This window comes from Grampus griseus, assembly GCF_964374135.1.
Source record: "Grampus griseus genome assembly, chromosome: 1".
NCBI lineage: Eukaryota > Metazoa > Chordata > Mammalia > Artiodactyla > Delphinidae > Grampus > Grampus griseus.
The window spans coordinates 18,106,390-18,125,069 of NC_139017.1; the positions used below are offsets into that span (position 1 = coordinate 18,106,390).

Sequence of the window (18,680 nt, forward strand, 5' to 3'; positions counted from 1 at the left end):
GTTTTATATTTAACCAATTTTAAAAGCCTACTGAGAACAAAGTTCTCGTTTAGTCCCCACAAAAGATTTTCATTTGAAAAATCTGCTAAAGTGCAAAACAACGTGTACAGCTAAGCTAACAATTGTGTTACAAGGGAGAAAGAAGAGGAAAAAAATATATATATATACACACACACATATATATTTGTTTTTACTTGTGTAAGCAAATGAAAATCTCTCAGTGCATAGGGAAGAAACTAGTAACAGTGGTTACCAATTCATTATGGTGGTAGGAGGAACTGGGAAGATGGGAAAGAAGCATAGGAGTGAGACTGCACTGAACTCTTTATATTCTAAGATTCTTGAACCAAGCAAATGAATGTGTTACCTATTTAAATAAACAGAAAATGAACAAAAACTATCTGCTGACATTATACCTTTAGCATTCTCCAATTTAATGTGATAGTCAAACTACCCAAAATTTGTTTTTTTAAAAAAATAATTAATACAAAACTTTGCTTCACTTCCAATGAAGTTTCCACGTTTTATTACCTGGTCTGCTTCTTAGGCCCTTGTCCTTCCCCTGGTCCACTTGATGACAGCCCACTTCCTTGGTTTTTAGAAGAGTCTTTCTTTTGGCCATCGTTTTGTTTCTGAGTTTTATTCTGCTTTTCAGATTTATTTTCTTTTTCTTTCTTTTTCTTATCTTTTTCCTCAGCCCCATTGGCAGAGACAGGCTTATAATCTACTCCCGTCAGAGACTTGTACTGTGCCTTCAGCTGAAGGAGTTCTTGTACAGCTGTACCTACTTGATCCTTTAATAAAAGAGGAAACAGAGAAGAGAGCATTTAATTCAAATCACTATCTAAGCACCAATGTCCAACGCTTTATAAGCAGATTTGAAAACACAAAGGCAGAGGGTATGGGGTAGGGGTGGAGAATGTTAAATACACACTCCTGAAAATGAATAAAAGAGCATGAGAAACAGAACTGGAAAATACTGATTAAAAAACTGTACTATAACTGCACTGTTCAAAGAATAGCCACTGGCCACATGTGGCTGATTAAATTTAAATTAAATTAAAGTAAATAAAACTTAAAATTCAGTTCCTCAGTCACAGAGCCGCATTTCAAGGGCTCAACAGTCCTTGCGGCTAGTAACTACTGTACTGGACAGAACTGTTAGAGAACATTTCCATCATCTCAGAAAGTCCTATTAGAAAGCACTAGGATATAATATGTATTCTACTGTAATTTAAGTTGAGTCATTAAATTATATAAGTTGAACATTGCAGAGTTATAAAAAATGACAGTAATCAAGTTTCTATATTATTGGTTAAACTTCAAAACCTATAACGACTTACTGTTTTCCACTCACCTGAATCGGTACCAACATATCCTCCTCCTATAAAGATAACACAACTAGCGCACACTATACTAGAGCTCAAGATAAAACTTGCCATTTGAGACTGACGGAGCTTTAGGAGAATGAGTCAAACAAAGAGGAGGGCCTACAATATGCCAGGCACTGATATGGTCTAGGTCCCTATTCTCAAGGATCTTACAGACGAGAGAGAAACAGACAACTTAACAATTAAACTAGCTGTTAAACGATTTAAGTGTTATGTCAGAGAAAGGCAGTGTCACATGAGAATGACCAGGCCACTCTAGCTGGGATGGGGGATGGGGGATGGGGGTTAGGATCAACAAACGCTTCTCTAAAAGGCAAGATGAAAGAGTTGAGAACCGCCATCATGAGTAGAAGTTAGCCAGATCTGACGGGACACTAAGGGTTCCAGGCAAAGAAAACGGCCTGTAGTGTAAGAAACAAAAACACACAAACGTTAATACCACACTAACCTTAGAAGCTTTTTCAGCTTTGAGTTTTCGAACTACTTCTCCTTGAGTAGCTACTTTGTCAAAAAGTGATTTGGCTTCTGGTGTTTCTGGACCACGAGGCTCAGAGCTTCTGGATGGACTTGAATCTGAACTTTGTGATGATGGGGGCTGACCAGGAACGTACTCCTTCCCAGTTTTTTCTTTATACTGAGCTTTCAGGGACAGTAAACATTCTACAGCTTCATTTACTTTAGCCTGAGATAAAAGAGAAAAATAAAAAAGTATTTAACGCTTTCTGAAATTTCTGAAAATTTCAATGATTATTAAAAATCATTAACTACCACCAAAATATTCCTGTAAATAATCATCATGGAGAAACCCAAGCACAAAGGAGCTAAATCATCATCCTAAAAGAGCAAATGAAAGCTAAAGAAAAGTTCAAAATATAAAGATCATAAATCTATATACAAATCATAAAAGTAAACATAAATGCCCATACACATACATAAAGTGTAAATGACTTTACACTTTACATATGTAAACAGACAAATTATAGAACACCCCAGCAAACTGTCCGTTTCCAAGCCCTGGGACGGTAAACAGTGGAGCCCGAATTTACAAAATCAGAATTTGCCTGTATGAATCCTTATTTTCTTCAGCCTATTAAACAGACACTAAATACAGCACTGGAAAAAAAAAACCCACAGTATGGACTCAACTAAAGAATAGCTACATCACTCTTAAAAATTTACAGTGAAATGAGAAGGTATGTTGAGGTTTTAATTAGACATTCAGCTATATATATCAGCCTCTGATACTTCAACAGAATTATGATGAAAAAGAATGAAATACTCAGCCCAACTGAGACACTTGTGACTTCAGCAGAGGAGGACAGGCAAAGGGCCCACGCTGGACACCTTACCTGAATGGTGATACCATCTAACCACAAACTACACTATATACTATATACTATACCACTGGAAAGTCAAGGCATCAATCAAAACAGAGAAAAAGTGCCTCCCAATTACCTTATCCAAGTTTTATGGCTACATTCTAACAGTGCTCCAAATAGCTAAGAGGAACCCAACACAAGCAGAAAGAATACTAAAATGGGGGTCAAAGGAACACAGGAAGAACCGGTATACCTTCAAAGAATTTGCATGTACAAAATAGCAACTGACATTTCCTTGTCTAACGCTTTATGATACAGCTTTGCTGCCTGTTAGCGTCTACCACACTAGGCATCACAGAGGAAGTAAAGGTAAGAGGAGAAATTGCAAAGAGAAATGAGTAGGTTGTCTGATTTGTACTCCTGACCTGTCTCTTGTTTATATTCTGTCTTTAGAACTGAATGTTTCCAGAACAAAATCCTAAGAAAAAAGAACATAGTCAATCAGACACACAAGAATCAAGAAACTTCCATCAGCTAAAAGAAGGAAAATGGCATCCAATAGTTAAGGGACTTTCCTGTAACCATTTCTACAAAAAGAGGCCTATTTGAAAGAAGTTCCATTTTATACTATAAGCAGGTATTGACTAGAGTTTGAAGTCAGATGGCACACATTTCACAAAGGAAAAACCCTTGTGTGGCAAGATTACAAATTGAAATATTATAAAGGAGAAAATATGGACAAACCACTTCATTACTGAATGAAATATTCTAAAAGTGGAGTAAAATTATATATGTCTATATCCTCTCCAACTAAATTATTATTAGTTAAATTTTTCAGGCTATTTTTCGAAACAGTGAAATCATACTACTTGCTATGCAGTCTTATCTGATGATTTAGAAGGTACCTAAAGATTCTTGAAAGAATTATCAATATAAAACATAATTACTATCACTTTATGGCCTATTTACTCTGTGCCAGATACTATGCTAAGTGCTTTACATAGACCATCTTATTCAATTCTCAAAACAACCCTGATCCATTTTATAGAAGAAAGAAGAAAAGCTTAGAAAGATTAAGTACCTTATCCAAAGTTATACAGTAAGTGGTAGAGTGAGAATTTTAATCTACGGGTTTATTCTAGAGTCTTTCATCTTGAACACAATAGTATGCACCGCATTACAGAAGGTATGAGACAATGATCTAAATTTCAACGTTCATTTTAATCCTACTAACTAACATGCCATGAACACTGCTTTTTCAAAAGAGGTCTTTGATTCTCACTTGAATACGTCTCATAGAATGAGAAAAAAATAATTTCTTTTAATATTCTAGTTTTCTGGATCAAAAGACATTTACAAAGAGAAATTGGATAGTACTACTCAGTAGTACAAGATTACACAACAGCAGAATGTTAAAAAACACTTGTTAATAGATCTTAAGTCTTTAATGGACAAAGGCTGTTTTAAACTCACCTAACATGTGCCAACACAGACAAGAAAAAAGTTTTCAATAAGTAATTGTTGATGTGGATGAATGAGAATGGAAACAGCCTACAAAAAGACTTCAGTAAAGGTTTAAGATGGGAATTTGAGGAAGTAAAAATGACGTTGAAAGAATGATTTAAAACATGACTGAAAATGTAGAAAATGGATGAGAACACACCTGGTTGGAATGCATGAAAAGTACACAAACTGTTTTTGCAGCAGCCACTAGATGGAAACACTTCCCCATGGGGAAAGGTGGCAACTTTAATACAAAGAAAAACCTAGAACTTAACCAATTCAAAATAGTAAGAACAGAACCTTTCAAAATGGCCTCAGCACCTCAACGATCAGTGAAAAAAGCTTTAAAAAATACTTCTTTCAAACTGTATTTTTTTCCCAACTCTATTCACAGTCACCCACCTTTGGTCCTCACTAACACAGCTGAGGGAATTACACCTCCACACATTAATGACGACTCCCCAGAGCAAAGATTCTCACTTCGCTGGGGGTGGGGGGGGGGCGGGGGCGGAGGTTGGTGGTGAATGGTAATCAGAAGAGGGAGTCTTTCAAATGTGGGAGAGGGAGTGTGAAGCTTGTATCATATTAAAAAGTCTGCTTGGGGGCTTCCCTGGTGGCGCAGTGGTTGAGAGTCCGCCTGCCGATGCAGGGGATGCGGGTTCGTGCCCCGGTCCGGGAAGATCCCACGTGCCGCAGAGCGGCTGGGCCCGTGAGCCATGGCTGCTGAGCTTGCGCGTCCGGAGCCTGTGCTCCGCAGCGGGAGAGGCCACAACAGTTAGAGGCCTGTGTACCGCCAAAAAAAAAAAAAAGTCTGCTTGGAGATTTAGCAAACTTAAAGTTTGAAGGTTTTCAAAGAAACGCATTTTTTCTCTAAATCAATTGATCAGAAATCTATGTTTAGCTTAAGCCTGTAAGAAACAGCCGGTTTAGTGAACCTGGATCCCAGGAACCAATACAGCACAGGAAAGGGCCCAGACTCCTCAGTCAACCTGGATTAGAACACCTGTTTTGCCATTTCTCACCTGGTTCACTTACCTACATCACAATGTATCTGCTACTTTTCTGACACAAATAAATCAATACAAACTCCTCTGATTTTCCTAGAAGATCCTTCAGCTGAAGTAAGTCTTGTGAAATGTCTTGTTTCACAAGATGGTTGGATTTATACTTGCTTAGAGCAAAGTTAAGTTTGCATTAAGTACCACATACAAATATAGCAGAAACCCACTAACACAAATTCCAAACAAGAAGCTCAAAACCATCAAGGGAAAGACGGGTTTGTTTCTTCTCATTTTCTCCGCCTACGACATTTACTTTTTGGCCTGAGAATTCTTAAGGCTATTTGGGGTGGGTGTGAGGAGTAGTGGTTTTCCAGAACAGCCTGTTTAATGGACAAAGGGATATAACAATGTGTTTCCTTTCTTGATAACCTGTGATTTGGGTTTTAAAACCAAAAACATTGGTGTAAAATACAAAGAGCAAAGGTTGGTGAAACATTTAAGATGAATTCCTGGGGGCATGAAATGCAAGGTGCTGTGAATTAACATGCTGCAGGCGCAGAAGTAAAAGGTGACCAGCACCCCCTCGACACAGACGAGGTTTGACAAGACGAAACAATTGTGGATTATTATTTTGATTCAACGTAGTCATCATCTGATTTTGCTGCCATTCATTACTTCAATTTTTAAAATCTTTAACTATAAAGGTTCTGAAAAGTCTTTCCACTAAGGGAAAGACTTTTCAATAATAAAGGGCCCAGGCCAGACAGTAAATATATTAGGCTTTGCAAGTCTGTTGCAACTACTCAGCTCTGGAATTACAGGGCTAAAACGGCCATGGACAATATGTAAACTAGTAAGTGTGGTTGTGTTCCAGTAACATTTTACTTACGGAACACAGGTGCAGGCCACAGTTTGCCAAGCCCTGTCCTGGAGTCTGAAGTGTCATAGTATTCCATAAAACCTTTGATTTACCATTTTCTGACTCCCATTTCAAGAAATACTATAAATTCATGTTCAAAACACTTCACTCAAAAAAAAAAAACAACACTCAAATTTCAAATCAGAGGAATCTGTTCAAAATCAAAACTTTAGTTTTTAGAACTGTAACTTTAAAACTTTCAAAGTTAATACTTAAAATGTGAAAAGTGGCCTTAACTATTAAAGTAACTCAGCGGTAAGAGTTATTAAATAGTTGGTGTGTTCTTGGATTTCCACCTCACACTTTGCTTGATCCCCACTTTAATGCAACAATCTACTGGGCAGGAGGAAAAGGAAAGGGGAGCAGAAGGTGGACTTGAAGGGGCACTGAGGGTGAACGTGAAGGTTTTTATTCTTTGCCCACATTATGCTTATATTCTGCCTTCATGCTTAAAAGTTCGTGCACGGAATCACCGATCTGATCCTGAAAAAGAAAAGGGGGTGGGGGGGAACGAATAGAGGAAGAAAAGTCTCGTTGAAACCTGTAACTATAAAACCTCAGCCGACCACTTTCCTTACTTTAGTGGTAGTAACATGACGTAGGAAATGGAATGATAAAGCGGCTTAGAGAAATTATTAATGTTAAAACAAGCACAGACTTGCTTAATAAATAACAAACTAGTAAAACCATGACTCTCTGGTGCTTAGAATGTCTCTAACTGGAAATAACTTGGGACTGAGTCAAAATTGGAATCCACGCTTTGCAAACTTCAGGAAGTTACTTTTACATTCATATTCACTTCAGATAGTAGTTTCTCATTGGCTACTAAAACCAAATAAAAAAAGGAGTATTATTTGAATATTATTGTATGTGGTGTTGTGAGGATTAAATGCAAAAATAGTAATGTATAGTGAACAGTGCCAGATATAGTCTACATAACACTTCCATTCAGAGTAACTGTGTTGGTTCTCTAGGAAAAAAGAGCAATTTACTACTGTTGGCATTTAGAGAAAGAAAAAAAATATATATATATAAGTAATATTTTGAAGCACAAATATGGTACATTGTAGGCTTTCAATAAATGTAGGTTAAACTACACTGAGTCAGATTCATTTCAGTACCACATTTATCATTATCAAAAAGCACCTAGTGAAAGTACCTGCCCAATTTACATAGAAATGTAGAGTTTTTTACCCACAGGCTGATTTTCATAACTTCAGCAGTGCTATTTTATGAATGTAATCCATTAACCCAACAGGATGGGAAATAAGAGTTGGCTGTTGCTCTGAGTATAATGGTTGCCGTTGTTACTACCCCACACATAAGTAGCTGACCAAGAATCAGCACAGAATATCACATACTCTACTCAGAATGAAGGAATTTAAAGAGCAAAGCCCTTCCCCTCAAATTATATCTAGAAAAGGGTCCATAGTTAGTGTATGACATATACAGAGAGTACAAAATGCTCCTAACCTCACCACAGGATAGGAAATCTCAAGGGTTTATATGCCGAACCCATACACCTACCAGCCTTTATTCCTTGAAGCAAAGCTGTTTTAGAGCATCACAGCTATGCAGGACTTCAACAGGCTCGTTAAAGAGAAAAGAGAAGAGATTTCTCACACTTCACAATGAAGAGACAGAAAAATAATAACTTCTGGAGCAAAACCCAAGATCTCCCCAAAGTGTTTGCTCTCCTCAGCAGAGGTCAAATGTCCATGAATGAAAGTATCTTAGGGGACAGGGTCAGATGCAGAAAAACTTGTTAATGAGGTGAGGAATTTACAACCTCAAGTTACTTAATCACTCTCCAACCAAAGCCCAGGATGTTGACCAGACCACAGATCCCCAGGAACATTTTAGAACAGATCTCCTCCAGTCACATAGGTCAAGCCCAGTGGTTCATCACACCTCTCTGTGTTCATGCCACAGTCCAGATTCTACAGTTTTTGGTAGCTTATCCAGTTACAGCACTACTAGTTTGATCATGTTTTAGAACTATGCTACTATTTGAGTAGAACCACATGTCTTGATTATTAAACTTGATTCTTCTCTATCCCAGATGCCATTCCTTTTGCCTCTTATTTAGAACAAGCAATCCTGTTCCACACTCAGTGCTACCACCCACTTGGCCAAATGTTTTGCCTAAAGATATCGTTAAAACGAGAATGAAATTTATACTTCAGTCAAAATGTGGTATCACTTGAGGGCTCCCCTACAAAAAATCTGAAATAGTCACTGGTCAGAAACCTCTTGACAACTCATTATTCCCTGAATATCCCTTGACCTTTTGCTGGTGCATCTTCTACACCCAGTCCCAGGCTGGCGGCATCAGCACCGCCTGAACAACTCTTTACAAATGCACACTCTCTGCATGCTCTGGACTTACTGAAGCAGACACTCAGGAGGTAGGGCCCAGCAGCCTGTGTTTTAGCCAGCTCTCCGGTAATTCTGATGCACAATAAAGCTTGAGAACCACAGATCTACACTTAAGAGTACCTCCTCTGAAAGTCATTCACCTTAAAGGGCTTCTTCTACTTCAGGACTACTTTAAATATCCTTTATAACTGTTCCCCCTGGCCTGCCACTTACAGACACAGACACTTCTGAGAGCCGTTTATACATATCCCACAGGATTACAGTCTGTGCATGGCTCTTACTCAGCCCCACGCCCCTACTACATGGTAAGCTGCCTCGCACTAATATTTCCAGAGCTTGGCAGATAGCACGTATCAATAAATGTTGACTGTTATGTCAAAATACTCAGTCAGACAGTCTATAGACAACATATCTCATAAGATGAGACTAGTCTAGGTCGTTTGACCTCATAAGCTTACTTACAATGTGTCTAAACTCATTCCAGGATACTGACCTTAGGGGCTTTTTCAGCTTTCAGTTTACGAACCGCCTCCCCTTGGGCAGCAACTTCATCATACAGAGATTTACTTTCCAGAATATCTGATGATGATGTAGAAGAAACATTCTGTACTGTCGCAGCAGGAGGATTTCCAAGTTTATATTCCTGGCCAGTTTTCTCCTTATATTCAGCCTTCAAAGCCAAAAGCTGTTTTACGGCTGCATCTATATCTTCCTTTGCTCCTTTCTTGGCTTTTAATTCACGAACCACATCCCCTTGAACAGCCACTCTGTTGTAAAGGACCAAGGAATCCTCAGACGTAGCACAAGTATTATTCAAAGAAGGAGCTGACATTGTCTTAAGAGGAGTAGCTGCCTACAGAGGCAGAAAACCAAAAGTAAAATTAATTCATGTTAAATATCTTTCCACAAAATTATATCAAACTGTTTTCTAATGTTTTAAGTTAAAAACAAAATTTTAAAATTTTACTCCTTAAAAAGTTTAAATGAATAATCTCATTCCTAAAAATTTATCCTAATGAGAAATGACATAAGTAAACAAAGGTAGAGGTACACAGAGATTCACTGCAGCATTTTTATTACAGCAAAAAACTGAACCTAAATCATTACCATTAGAGGACTATTTAAAGAAATTATGACACACCCACCAGATCTGAGAACAAATCACTGCTCTACCACACACTAGCTGTGCAACCTTGAATTAGTTACTTAAACCAGTTCTGCTTTTTAACCATAAGAGAGGGATAATAATTGTATTGAACCCATCAGGTTGATGGGAAATAAAAGGTAATAAATCTATGTAAAGCTCTTAGTTACAAAGGCTGAGAAAATGTAAATATCAATGAGTTAGGTATTATTACTAGTTTTTTAAAAGATGAGATATATCTAGATTGTTGACAAAGCAAGAGCTCCATGAAATACTGTGAAACAATTTTATAGTAATGCTGTGAAACAATTCCATTTGTGTAAAATTATATATTTATAGGCATATGGTTGTATATAAGCATGTGCAACAAATCCAGAGATATGTTGCCTAAACTGATTTCTGGATAGTGAATAACTATACTATATTTATTCTCAATGACATGCTCTTCTTTCACTTAGAATGTTTTCCTCCTACTGAAACCCTTCCAACTTTAAAACCCTGCTACACCATACCTTCCCTGTGACTTTTTTCTTTAATGGTCTTCTACTTAATTTTTCAGAATAATCTCATACATATTCATTGAGCCATACGTATTAAACTCCAAAATGTTTGGCTCTACTCCAGAACTCTGTCCTGATACCAGACCCAGTATTCTGAATGGTCTTCTAGACATCTTTACCTGGATAGCTAAGAGGCACCTCAAGCTGGATCAAAGTTGCATTTTACATGGAGATTAGGTTCTAAAATCACTATGTAAGTCAAAAACCACATACACTAAAAAATTAGTCCCCCCAAATTCCTTAAATCACTCATAATTTATAGTATTTTCTTGGTGAGGTATATATATGTACAATCATAAACATTCACATATAAGTGCATAATATTATATAATAAAGGAAGACTACAATAAAGGAAGCCATTGTATCAAAACTATATACAGTCTGTTTTGCTACACTTATTTTTGGTAAGATGAACTGACTCATTCATGGTTGGTAAACAGGGGAACAATATCAATATAATACTGAAAAATCACATCACCTTGTACGTGATTTCTCCCAGTGTGTTAATGTTTTATGTCAAAGGAGCATAAAGGAAAAAGCTTACTCACAATTAAAAGAGAAAGCTTTAGAAATACATGACAATCTTACAGAAGAATGAGAAAGTCTGTATAAGTGCATTCCTTTAGGGCAGGTGGTACTTTAAAAAAATTGTTTTCCATAACATTAAACCATCTAATGAAGGTGTAAGCATGGATGAAGAAGCTTCAAAAATATATATCCTCTTCTGCTCAAAAAAAAAAAAGTGTTGAAGCAGGGTACTCCCTGGATCAGACTTTAATTTTTTTTTAATTAATTAATTAATTTACTTATTTATTTTTGGCTGTGTTGGGTCTTAGTTACTGTGCGCGGGCTTTCTCTGGTTGTAGTGAGCGGGGGCTACTCTTTGTTGAGGTGCACGCGCTTCTCACTGTCGTGGCTTCTCTAGTTGCGGAGCACGGACTCTAGGCACGCAGGCTGCAGCAGTTGTGGCACATGCGCTCAGTAGTTATGGCTTGCAGGCTCTAGAGCTCAGGCTCAGTACTTGTGGTGCACGGGATTAGTTGCTCCACGGCATGTGAGATCTTCCCGGGCCAGGGCTCGAACCCATGTCCCTTGCATTGACAGGTGGATTGTTAACCACTGCGCCACCAGGGAAGCCCCAGACTTTAATTTTGATAACACCGGTATCTACTGGAGGCAAATACCCTCAAAGATCTATATATCAAAAGAGAGAGCAATACCCCTAAGGTTTAAGGCTGCAACGATGGCTGACTGCAATGTTGGGTACAAATGCCCGTCAACTGTATTTTAACTTCTATTAGGACCTGCGCAGGTTTCAAAGCTTTTCCAAAACCTTTTTGATACTCCTCCCACCAAGAAGCCTCTACATCCTCTCCCTTGAATCTGGGCAAGGTTATGACTGTTCAACCAATACAACATGGCAGAAGGGACTCTATGTGAGGTTTCCAAGGTTAAATCATAAACCATACAGTGATGCTTCGAACCTGTCTACTGGACACTCACTTTTGGAGCCCTGATCTGTCATATACAAAGTCTCACTACCCTGATACTCATGCTGCAGCTCTCTGTCAACACCTCCACTGAGCTCCTAGCCAACAGCCAGCATCAACTGCCACCCATGTGGGTGAGCCATTTGGGATGTCCGGCCTCGTTGAGCCTTCAATGACTGCTACCCAGCCACAATATGAATGAAACCATAAAAGATGTAGTTTTCAGTGGTTTGCCCCAATCCTATTTTTCCTGATTAGTATGTCACCTTGTAGAACATAAAGTTTTTCAGAACACACACACTGGGGCTTCCCTGGTGGCACAGTGGTTAAGAATCTGCCTGCCAATGCAGAGGACACGGGTTCGAGCCCTGGTGCAGGAAGATCCCACATGCAGAGCAACTAAAGCCTGTGGGCCACAACTACTGAGCCTGCGCTCTAGGGGCTGCGAGCCACAACTACTGAGCCCGCATGCCACAACTACTGAAGCTCGCATGCCTAGAGCCCGTGCTCTGCAACAAGAGAAGCCACCACAATGAGAAGCCCGCAAACCACAACGAAGAGTAGCCCCTGCTCGCCACAACTAGAGAAAGCCCATGTGCAGCAATGAAGACCAAAAATAAAGAACACATACATTAACTCATAGCATAATACTAATAACTTTACAGAAAATGTAAAAGATGAGAGGCAGAGGTGTAAATTGGGACCAATGAGGGAACAGTAGCCAAATTTCCCATCTCGTGCTATTCTAGTATATATACTAGCAGTTCTCAAGGTGTGGCCTACAAACGCCAGACGGTTTCTGAGACCTTTTCAAAGGAGGTCTGCAAGGTCACAGCTATTTTCATGATAATAATAAGATGTAATTTGTAGTTTTTGCTCTCACTCTCTCATGAGTACACAGTGCAGTTTTATGGAGGCTAAGGCAAATTAAAAAGATTTGCAAAACCATACCACTCTCCTAACTGAAAGTTTTCTTTCAGAAAACAGTTATTTTTCATAAAAAAATGTTATTTATATAAACATACGGTTGGGTTTATTATTGCTATTTTTTAAATGAATTAATAAATTCTTTTAAAACTTCTCAATTTTAATTTTTATGGCAAACACTGATAAATATAATCCACATAAACGAAGGTCCTCAATCACTTCTAAGTGTGAAACCAAAAAGTCTGAGAACTGCTGGTATATAAATAGCACAAGGATACTGTCCTACGTAAATTCTTACTTCTCTTCCTTTAATTTTCTTTTGGCTAAGACTACACAGCTTTTAGTTTGTGTAAATTAAAAGCTCAAGTCATGACATTCCCGCTCTTAATAGTTCCAAACCTGTATCTCCTAATAAACTGTGCTTCTGTCTTCCCTAGCTCAGGTTAGTTACCACTCACTTACCTAGTCAACCAAAACAAAACTAGAAGTTACTGTCTTCCTATTTTACTTCCTGAATTCATGTCCTACTTTATTTCCTCCATGCCCTCATGCTCTGGCTTCCTGACCACTTATCACACCTTCTAATCCTATGTCCAATCCACCCTCCAAACTATCTTCTTCACTGCTACCAAATCTTCAATGACTACCCAACTGCCAACACCTATGGACCCCAAACTATGCAGCAAGGTGTTCCAGGGAGCCACTGGAAATTCCTAGGGACACCACGGGATGTTTTAAATATCTAAGGTAAACAGTAACATATCCAACATCTGTCAAACACTGCATAATACAAGTTCAAGGTGGCTCGGTTTCAACATTAGTGTGTGCTACATTCCTTTCAATGATGCCATATCTTTGCAAAGCTGGATTTTTCACAGCTGTTGTGTTAAAAATCAAATACCACAGGAAAATCATTGTGGAAACAGAAAATAAGCATGGTAGTGTCCAATCTGAGTCCAAGGTTCAAGAGAGAAATAAAAGTATTATTTTTTTCTTTCAATTAATACGTCATTTTAAGAATGAAATAAAAATAAGAATGTAATTTAAATATTTAACATTTAAGAACAAAATCTTTTATAAATGAAATTTAAGTTCCTTTTCCTTCAATTTATGTATATTATTTTTTGCAAATGGCTACTAAGTTACTGGGATATAAATATTTATCTAGTTGCTTGAACTTAACTACTTAATAAAGAGAACAGTTAGGAATTTCATTCAGCCTAGAGGTGTCATGAAAAAAATTACTGGGAAACTAAGGGTGCTACGAAATAAGGAAGTTTCAGGACCTCTGGCCTGCACAATAACCCCCCTAATTCTCTAGACATGTCACGGCCTCTCAAATCCACATCCTGTAAAATGAGGACAGAAGCTGTGTCTCTATCTGGAATGTCCTCCAGACCTGGACTGCCAGGAAGATTCCTAACTCATTCTTTTTTTTTTTTTTTTTGCAGTACGCGGGCCTCTCACCGTTGTGGCCTCTCCCATTGCGGAGCACAGGCTCTGGATGCGCAGGCTCAGTGGTCATGGCTCACGGGCCCAGCCGCTGTGCGGCATGTGGGATCCTCCCAGACTGGGGCACGAACCCACGTCCCCTGCATCGGCAGGCGGACTCTCAACCACTGCACCACCAGGGAAGCCCCCTAACTCATTCTTAAAGACAGAGATTAAGCATTACCACCGAGATGAAAAAAAAAACAGAGGCAAAGTTTCTTATTTGCCCTTTTTCTCTTTTCTAACCCTCAATGACTGCTCGGAGCTCTTCTCCAAGATGCACTGGAGTTTGATAAAGTGCAGACAGGGAGCCAGAAAACCAGGTCACTGTCCTAACACTGTCGTAACGACTTGTTTTCTTGGGCAAGGATCTACTACAGCTCTATTAGAATTAAAAAAAGGCTTTTCTAAAAGATTCTTTTAATCTAGTCTTTCTTACTCTTTCACGTAAAAAAAATTAACTTTTGAAAATCTTGTTTTGCAGGGTATTTTAAAATCTTACAAGAAAGAACAACAACAACAAAAATTGCAAAAGTTAGAGTTATTGTCTTCTTTGATCTCAACAGTGAGGAAGACAATCTTTGTAAACAAACAGATTCTAAACCCTAGGACAGAAAGATCATTGATTAGAGACCTATCCATAAAAGTAAATTATTTACCTCATTCTTTGTTGTTTCTACTTTGGTCTTTTCCTTTGATCCAGATGTTGGCATTTCCTTCGTATGCCCATCAGGAATGTATATCAGAATGCATGGAGCTTCTATGCAACTATATGGACTAAAAAGAAAATGAAGGGACAAAAAACTTTGAACAAAATTATCTGAACAGCAATTAAAATTGAATTCCTAGATTAATTCAATGGCACTGTTAATACTTTTCAAGGTATAAGTAAATAGTCCATTCTCTTATTCAAATCAGTCTCTTCAGAGTAGTTTAAAAACAATATATAAAAATTGACAGTGCTAACCATAAACTTTCATGGATATGAAAATGCTAAGTCCAGGACAAAGTTACATCTACTCTGGCCACCAGAAATGGCATTAGTGGATGTTCATGGTCTCACTCTTGACTTAAAAGAAATGCATCTACATACCATACCTAATCTGCTTATGAGCAGAAGAATTTCTGTAAAACATTTATTTTCTAAGAATTTCTCAATTCTAAAGGGTACAGTCATTAGCAAAATCCACTGCCCTTGAGACTACTCATAAGCAAAATATTTTTTTGAATTTTGTGGCAAAGGCCACAGAGTAAAAATAAGTGAGAGACTTTAGTAACAACAGAATCCTATACATCTCTTCAGTATTTCTGAATATGGCCTTATTGAAATATAATTCACATACCAAAATATCCACCCTTTGAAAGTACACTATTCCCTGGTTACATAAAATTGTGCAACCATCACCACTATCTAAGTTTAAAACATTCTCATCACCCTAAAAAGAATCTTTGTACCCTTTATCTATCACTTGCCAGTCTCCCATGCCTCTGGTCCCTAGCAACCACTAATCTAACTTTGTTTGTATGAATTTGTCTATTCTGGACATTTCATATAAATGAAATCGTACAATACGTGGTCTGTTGTGACTAGCTTACTTCACTTAGCATAATGCTTACAAGGTTCATGCATGTTATAGCATGAATCAGCGCTTCACTTTTTTTTATGGCTGAACGATATTCCCTTGTATGGATACACCACCTTTTGTTTATCCATTCATCAGTTGTTGGACATTTGGGTTGTTTGTACCTTTTGTCTATTACGCATGATGCTGCTATGAGCATTCATGTACAAATTTTTGTGTGAACATATGTTATTACTTTCCTTGGGTATATATATAAAAGTGGAAATGCTAGGTCAAATGATAACACCATATTTAACTTTTTGAGGAACTGCCACTTTGTTTTCCAAAGTAACTACATCATTTTACAATCCTATTAGCAATGTATGAGGGTTCCAATTTCTCCACATCCTCAACACTTGTTACTGCCTGCCTTCTTGATTACAGCCATCCAAGGGGATATGGAATGATATCTCACTGTGGTCTTGATTTGCATTTTCCTAATAACTAATAATATTGAGCATCTATTCATGTGCTTATTGACCACTTGTATATCTGCTTTGGAGAATGTCTTTGTCCGTTTTTAACTGTCTTTTTATTATCAAGTTGTAAGGATTCTTTATTTATTCTGCATACAAGTCCTTTATCAGATACATGTGCAAATATTTTTCTCTCATTCTGTGGACTGTCTTTTCACTTTCCTGATGGTGTCCTCTGAAGCACAAAAATTTTTGATATAGTCCAATTCATGTATATTTTCGTTGGTTGCTTATGCTTTAGGTGTTATATTTAAGAAAGCACTGCTAAGATTACAAAGACTTAAACTTATGTTTTCCTTTAGGAGTTTTATAGTTTAGCTCTTACATTTAGGTCTTTGATCCATATTTGAGTTAATTTTTATACATGGTATGAGGTAGGGGTTCATTCACTCTTGCACGTGGTTGCTGATACAGCACCATTTGTCGAAACGTTCAACAATCTTTCAGAATAAACTGAGAGCCTACTCTCTTCTGGGCATGACTCTAGTTGGTACCATCACTACCACCACCACCACCACCACCACCACCACCATCGCTAAATATTTAACAAGGGCTTTAGTAAGTACTGGACACTGTGCATGCTGTTTACACACATGGTCTTATTTGACTCACGGCAACGTGATACTAAGATGAACATGAAAAAAGTATCTGCCCTTAATGAATTTCCAGTGGTGGAAACAAGATAGATAGATAGACAGACAGACAGAAAGACAGATACAACAGCATGTGATAAATATTCTAAAGAGGAAAGTGCTCGCTGCAATGGGGACACATAGGTTGGGTGCCTATCCAGATTAGAGGAATACAAGAAAGCTCTGGAAGAAGTAACATTTGAAAGGTTACCCAGATGAAGAAAAAGCAGCACGGCAATTCCAGGAAAAAGCAAGAAGTTCAAAGGTAGCTGATGACTTTGGAAAGCCCCAAGCAGTGCAGTATCTTGAACAGAAGGGAGGAAGAGGTCAGCTACAACACAGATGGCTCAGGTGGGTCGAGAGGCCATTACACGGAAACTCTTGCATGCCAAACTAAGAAGTTTAGATTTTCCTCTGAAGCTAACAAGAATTATTAAGCAGGGGAGGATAATGTGATAAAATTGATACTCTGAAAGTTTTAGACCGGGGGCCATATGAAAAGTGGATCAGAAAAGTGCAAAACTGGAAGGAAGAGACTACTTTAGAAACTGTTTTGGCAATCAAGGAAGAAATGCTAAGGGCCTGAAACAAAGGCAGAGCAGTAGAAGCACAGAGATGAACTAGGCAAGCAGTACAAACAACAAGGTTTACTGATTAGAATGGGGGATGAAGGAGAAGAACTGAGGAGAGATGGTAACTAGGATCTTGAATTTTGAAGTTTGAGGTACTTGAAAGTTATCTATTCAGAGATGTCTAAAAGGCATTAATTAGATTCACAAGTCTGGAGCTCAGGAGTGAGGTCTGATCACAAAGTTAAAGAGATGCAATAAAAAACAGCAAAGACAAAAAAAAGAAACGCGAACAAAAATTCAGAGACTGAAAGTTCTCCTAGTAATTCTATTACTTCGTGGTTTAAAAAAAACACAAACATTTGTTATAATCCTCTAACTGTACCTGCTGTACTATTTGTATTCTACAATATATCTAATTAAAGTACACTATAAAGAAAAGCTGCCTGTGATAAACCATAATGGAAAAGAATATGAAAATGTATATATATATGTGCAACTGAGTCACTCTGCTGTACAGCGGTAATTAATACAACACTGTAAATCAACTATACTTCAATAAAAAATAAATTTAGAAGAAAAAAGAAAAGGTAATAGCTATAATGTTTATCCAAAGATAACACTGAAATTTTTTTCTTTTTACTTGGACCATGTGAAGATGAATGGTTTAGTTCTAGAAATAAAATTTGTTATTATGCTGTTTCAAAGTTAAAATTTGTTACAATGATGTCTGAAATAGTAAATACGGAAGAACAAATGAAACCAAACAGAGAATTGTCAGGTACAGTATTTTAGTGGAAGTTCAATCTTTAAAATATTATTCACTATAAGAATTTTAAGCATTTTCATTTAAATGTTCAGTTACACTGATTTACCTAATGGGTTCATAAGGTTGATCACATATGAAGAAGCCTCTTCTCTGGAGTTGTATAATGTCTCCTTTTTTCAAATCCTTAAGGCAGGGATCCCCCAGCATTAATTCTTCATGCTGTAAAGATGGTATAAGACCAAAATACACTTTCTTGAACATCAGAGCACTAAAAACAACCCTAAAATGCAAGCAGCTTTTCCAGTAGCTGCAACAGGATATGTTAAAAACTTTACTACTTAAGTACATGCAGTAAAACAGTGAAATATTAAAATAAATAACAATTACTCATTATATTTCTAAAAGTTAACATTTATATACTGATGGGCTTCATGAACCCTTTAACTAACTTGACTGGTGTCCCTGCAGATATAAAGAAATTTCCCACT

General features: G+C 37.7%; 1 protein-coding gene across 1 annotated transcript in view; it reads right to left on the minus strand.

Moving 5' to 3' along the window:
- Nucleotides 1–18,680, minus strand: part of EPRS1 (glutamyl-prolyl-tRNA synthetase 1) — a 68,505-nt gene that overhangs the window by 19,179 nt on the left and 30,646 nt on the right. Inside the window, exons 16-20 of the mRNA XM_082652023.1 lie at nt 18,299–18,411; nt 14,784–14,901; nt 9,006–9,365; nt 1,840–2,073; nt 532–794 (exon numbers count right to left, since the gene is read on the minus strand). Of these exons, the coding sequence (XP_082508149.1) occupies nt 532–794; nt 1,840–2,073; nt 9,006–9,365; nt 14,784–14,901; nt 18,299–18,411 (1,088 nt within the window). The remainder of the gene's footprint in view (nt 1–531; nt 795–1,839; nt 2,074–9,005; nt 9,366–14,783; nt 14,902–18,298; nt 18,412–18,680) is intronic.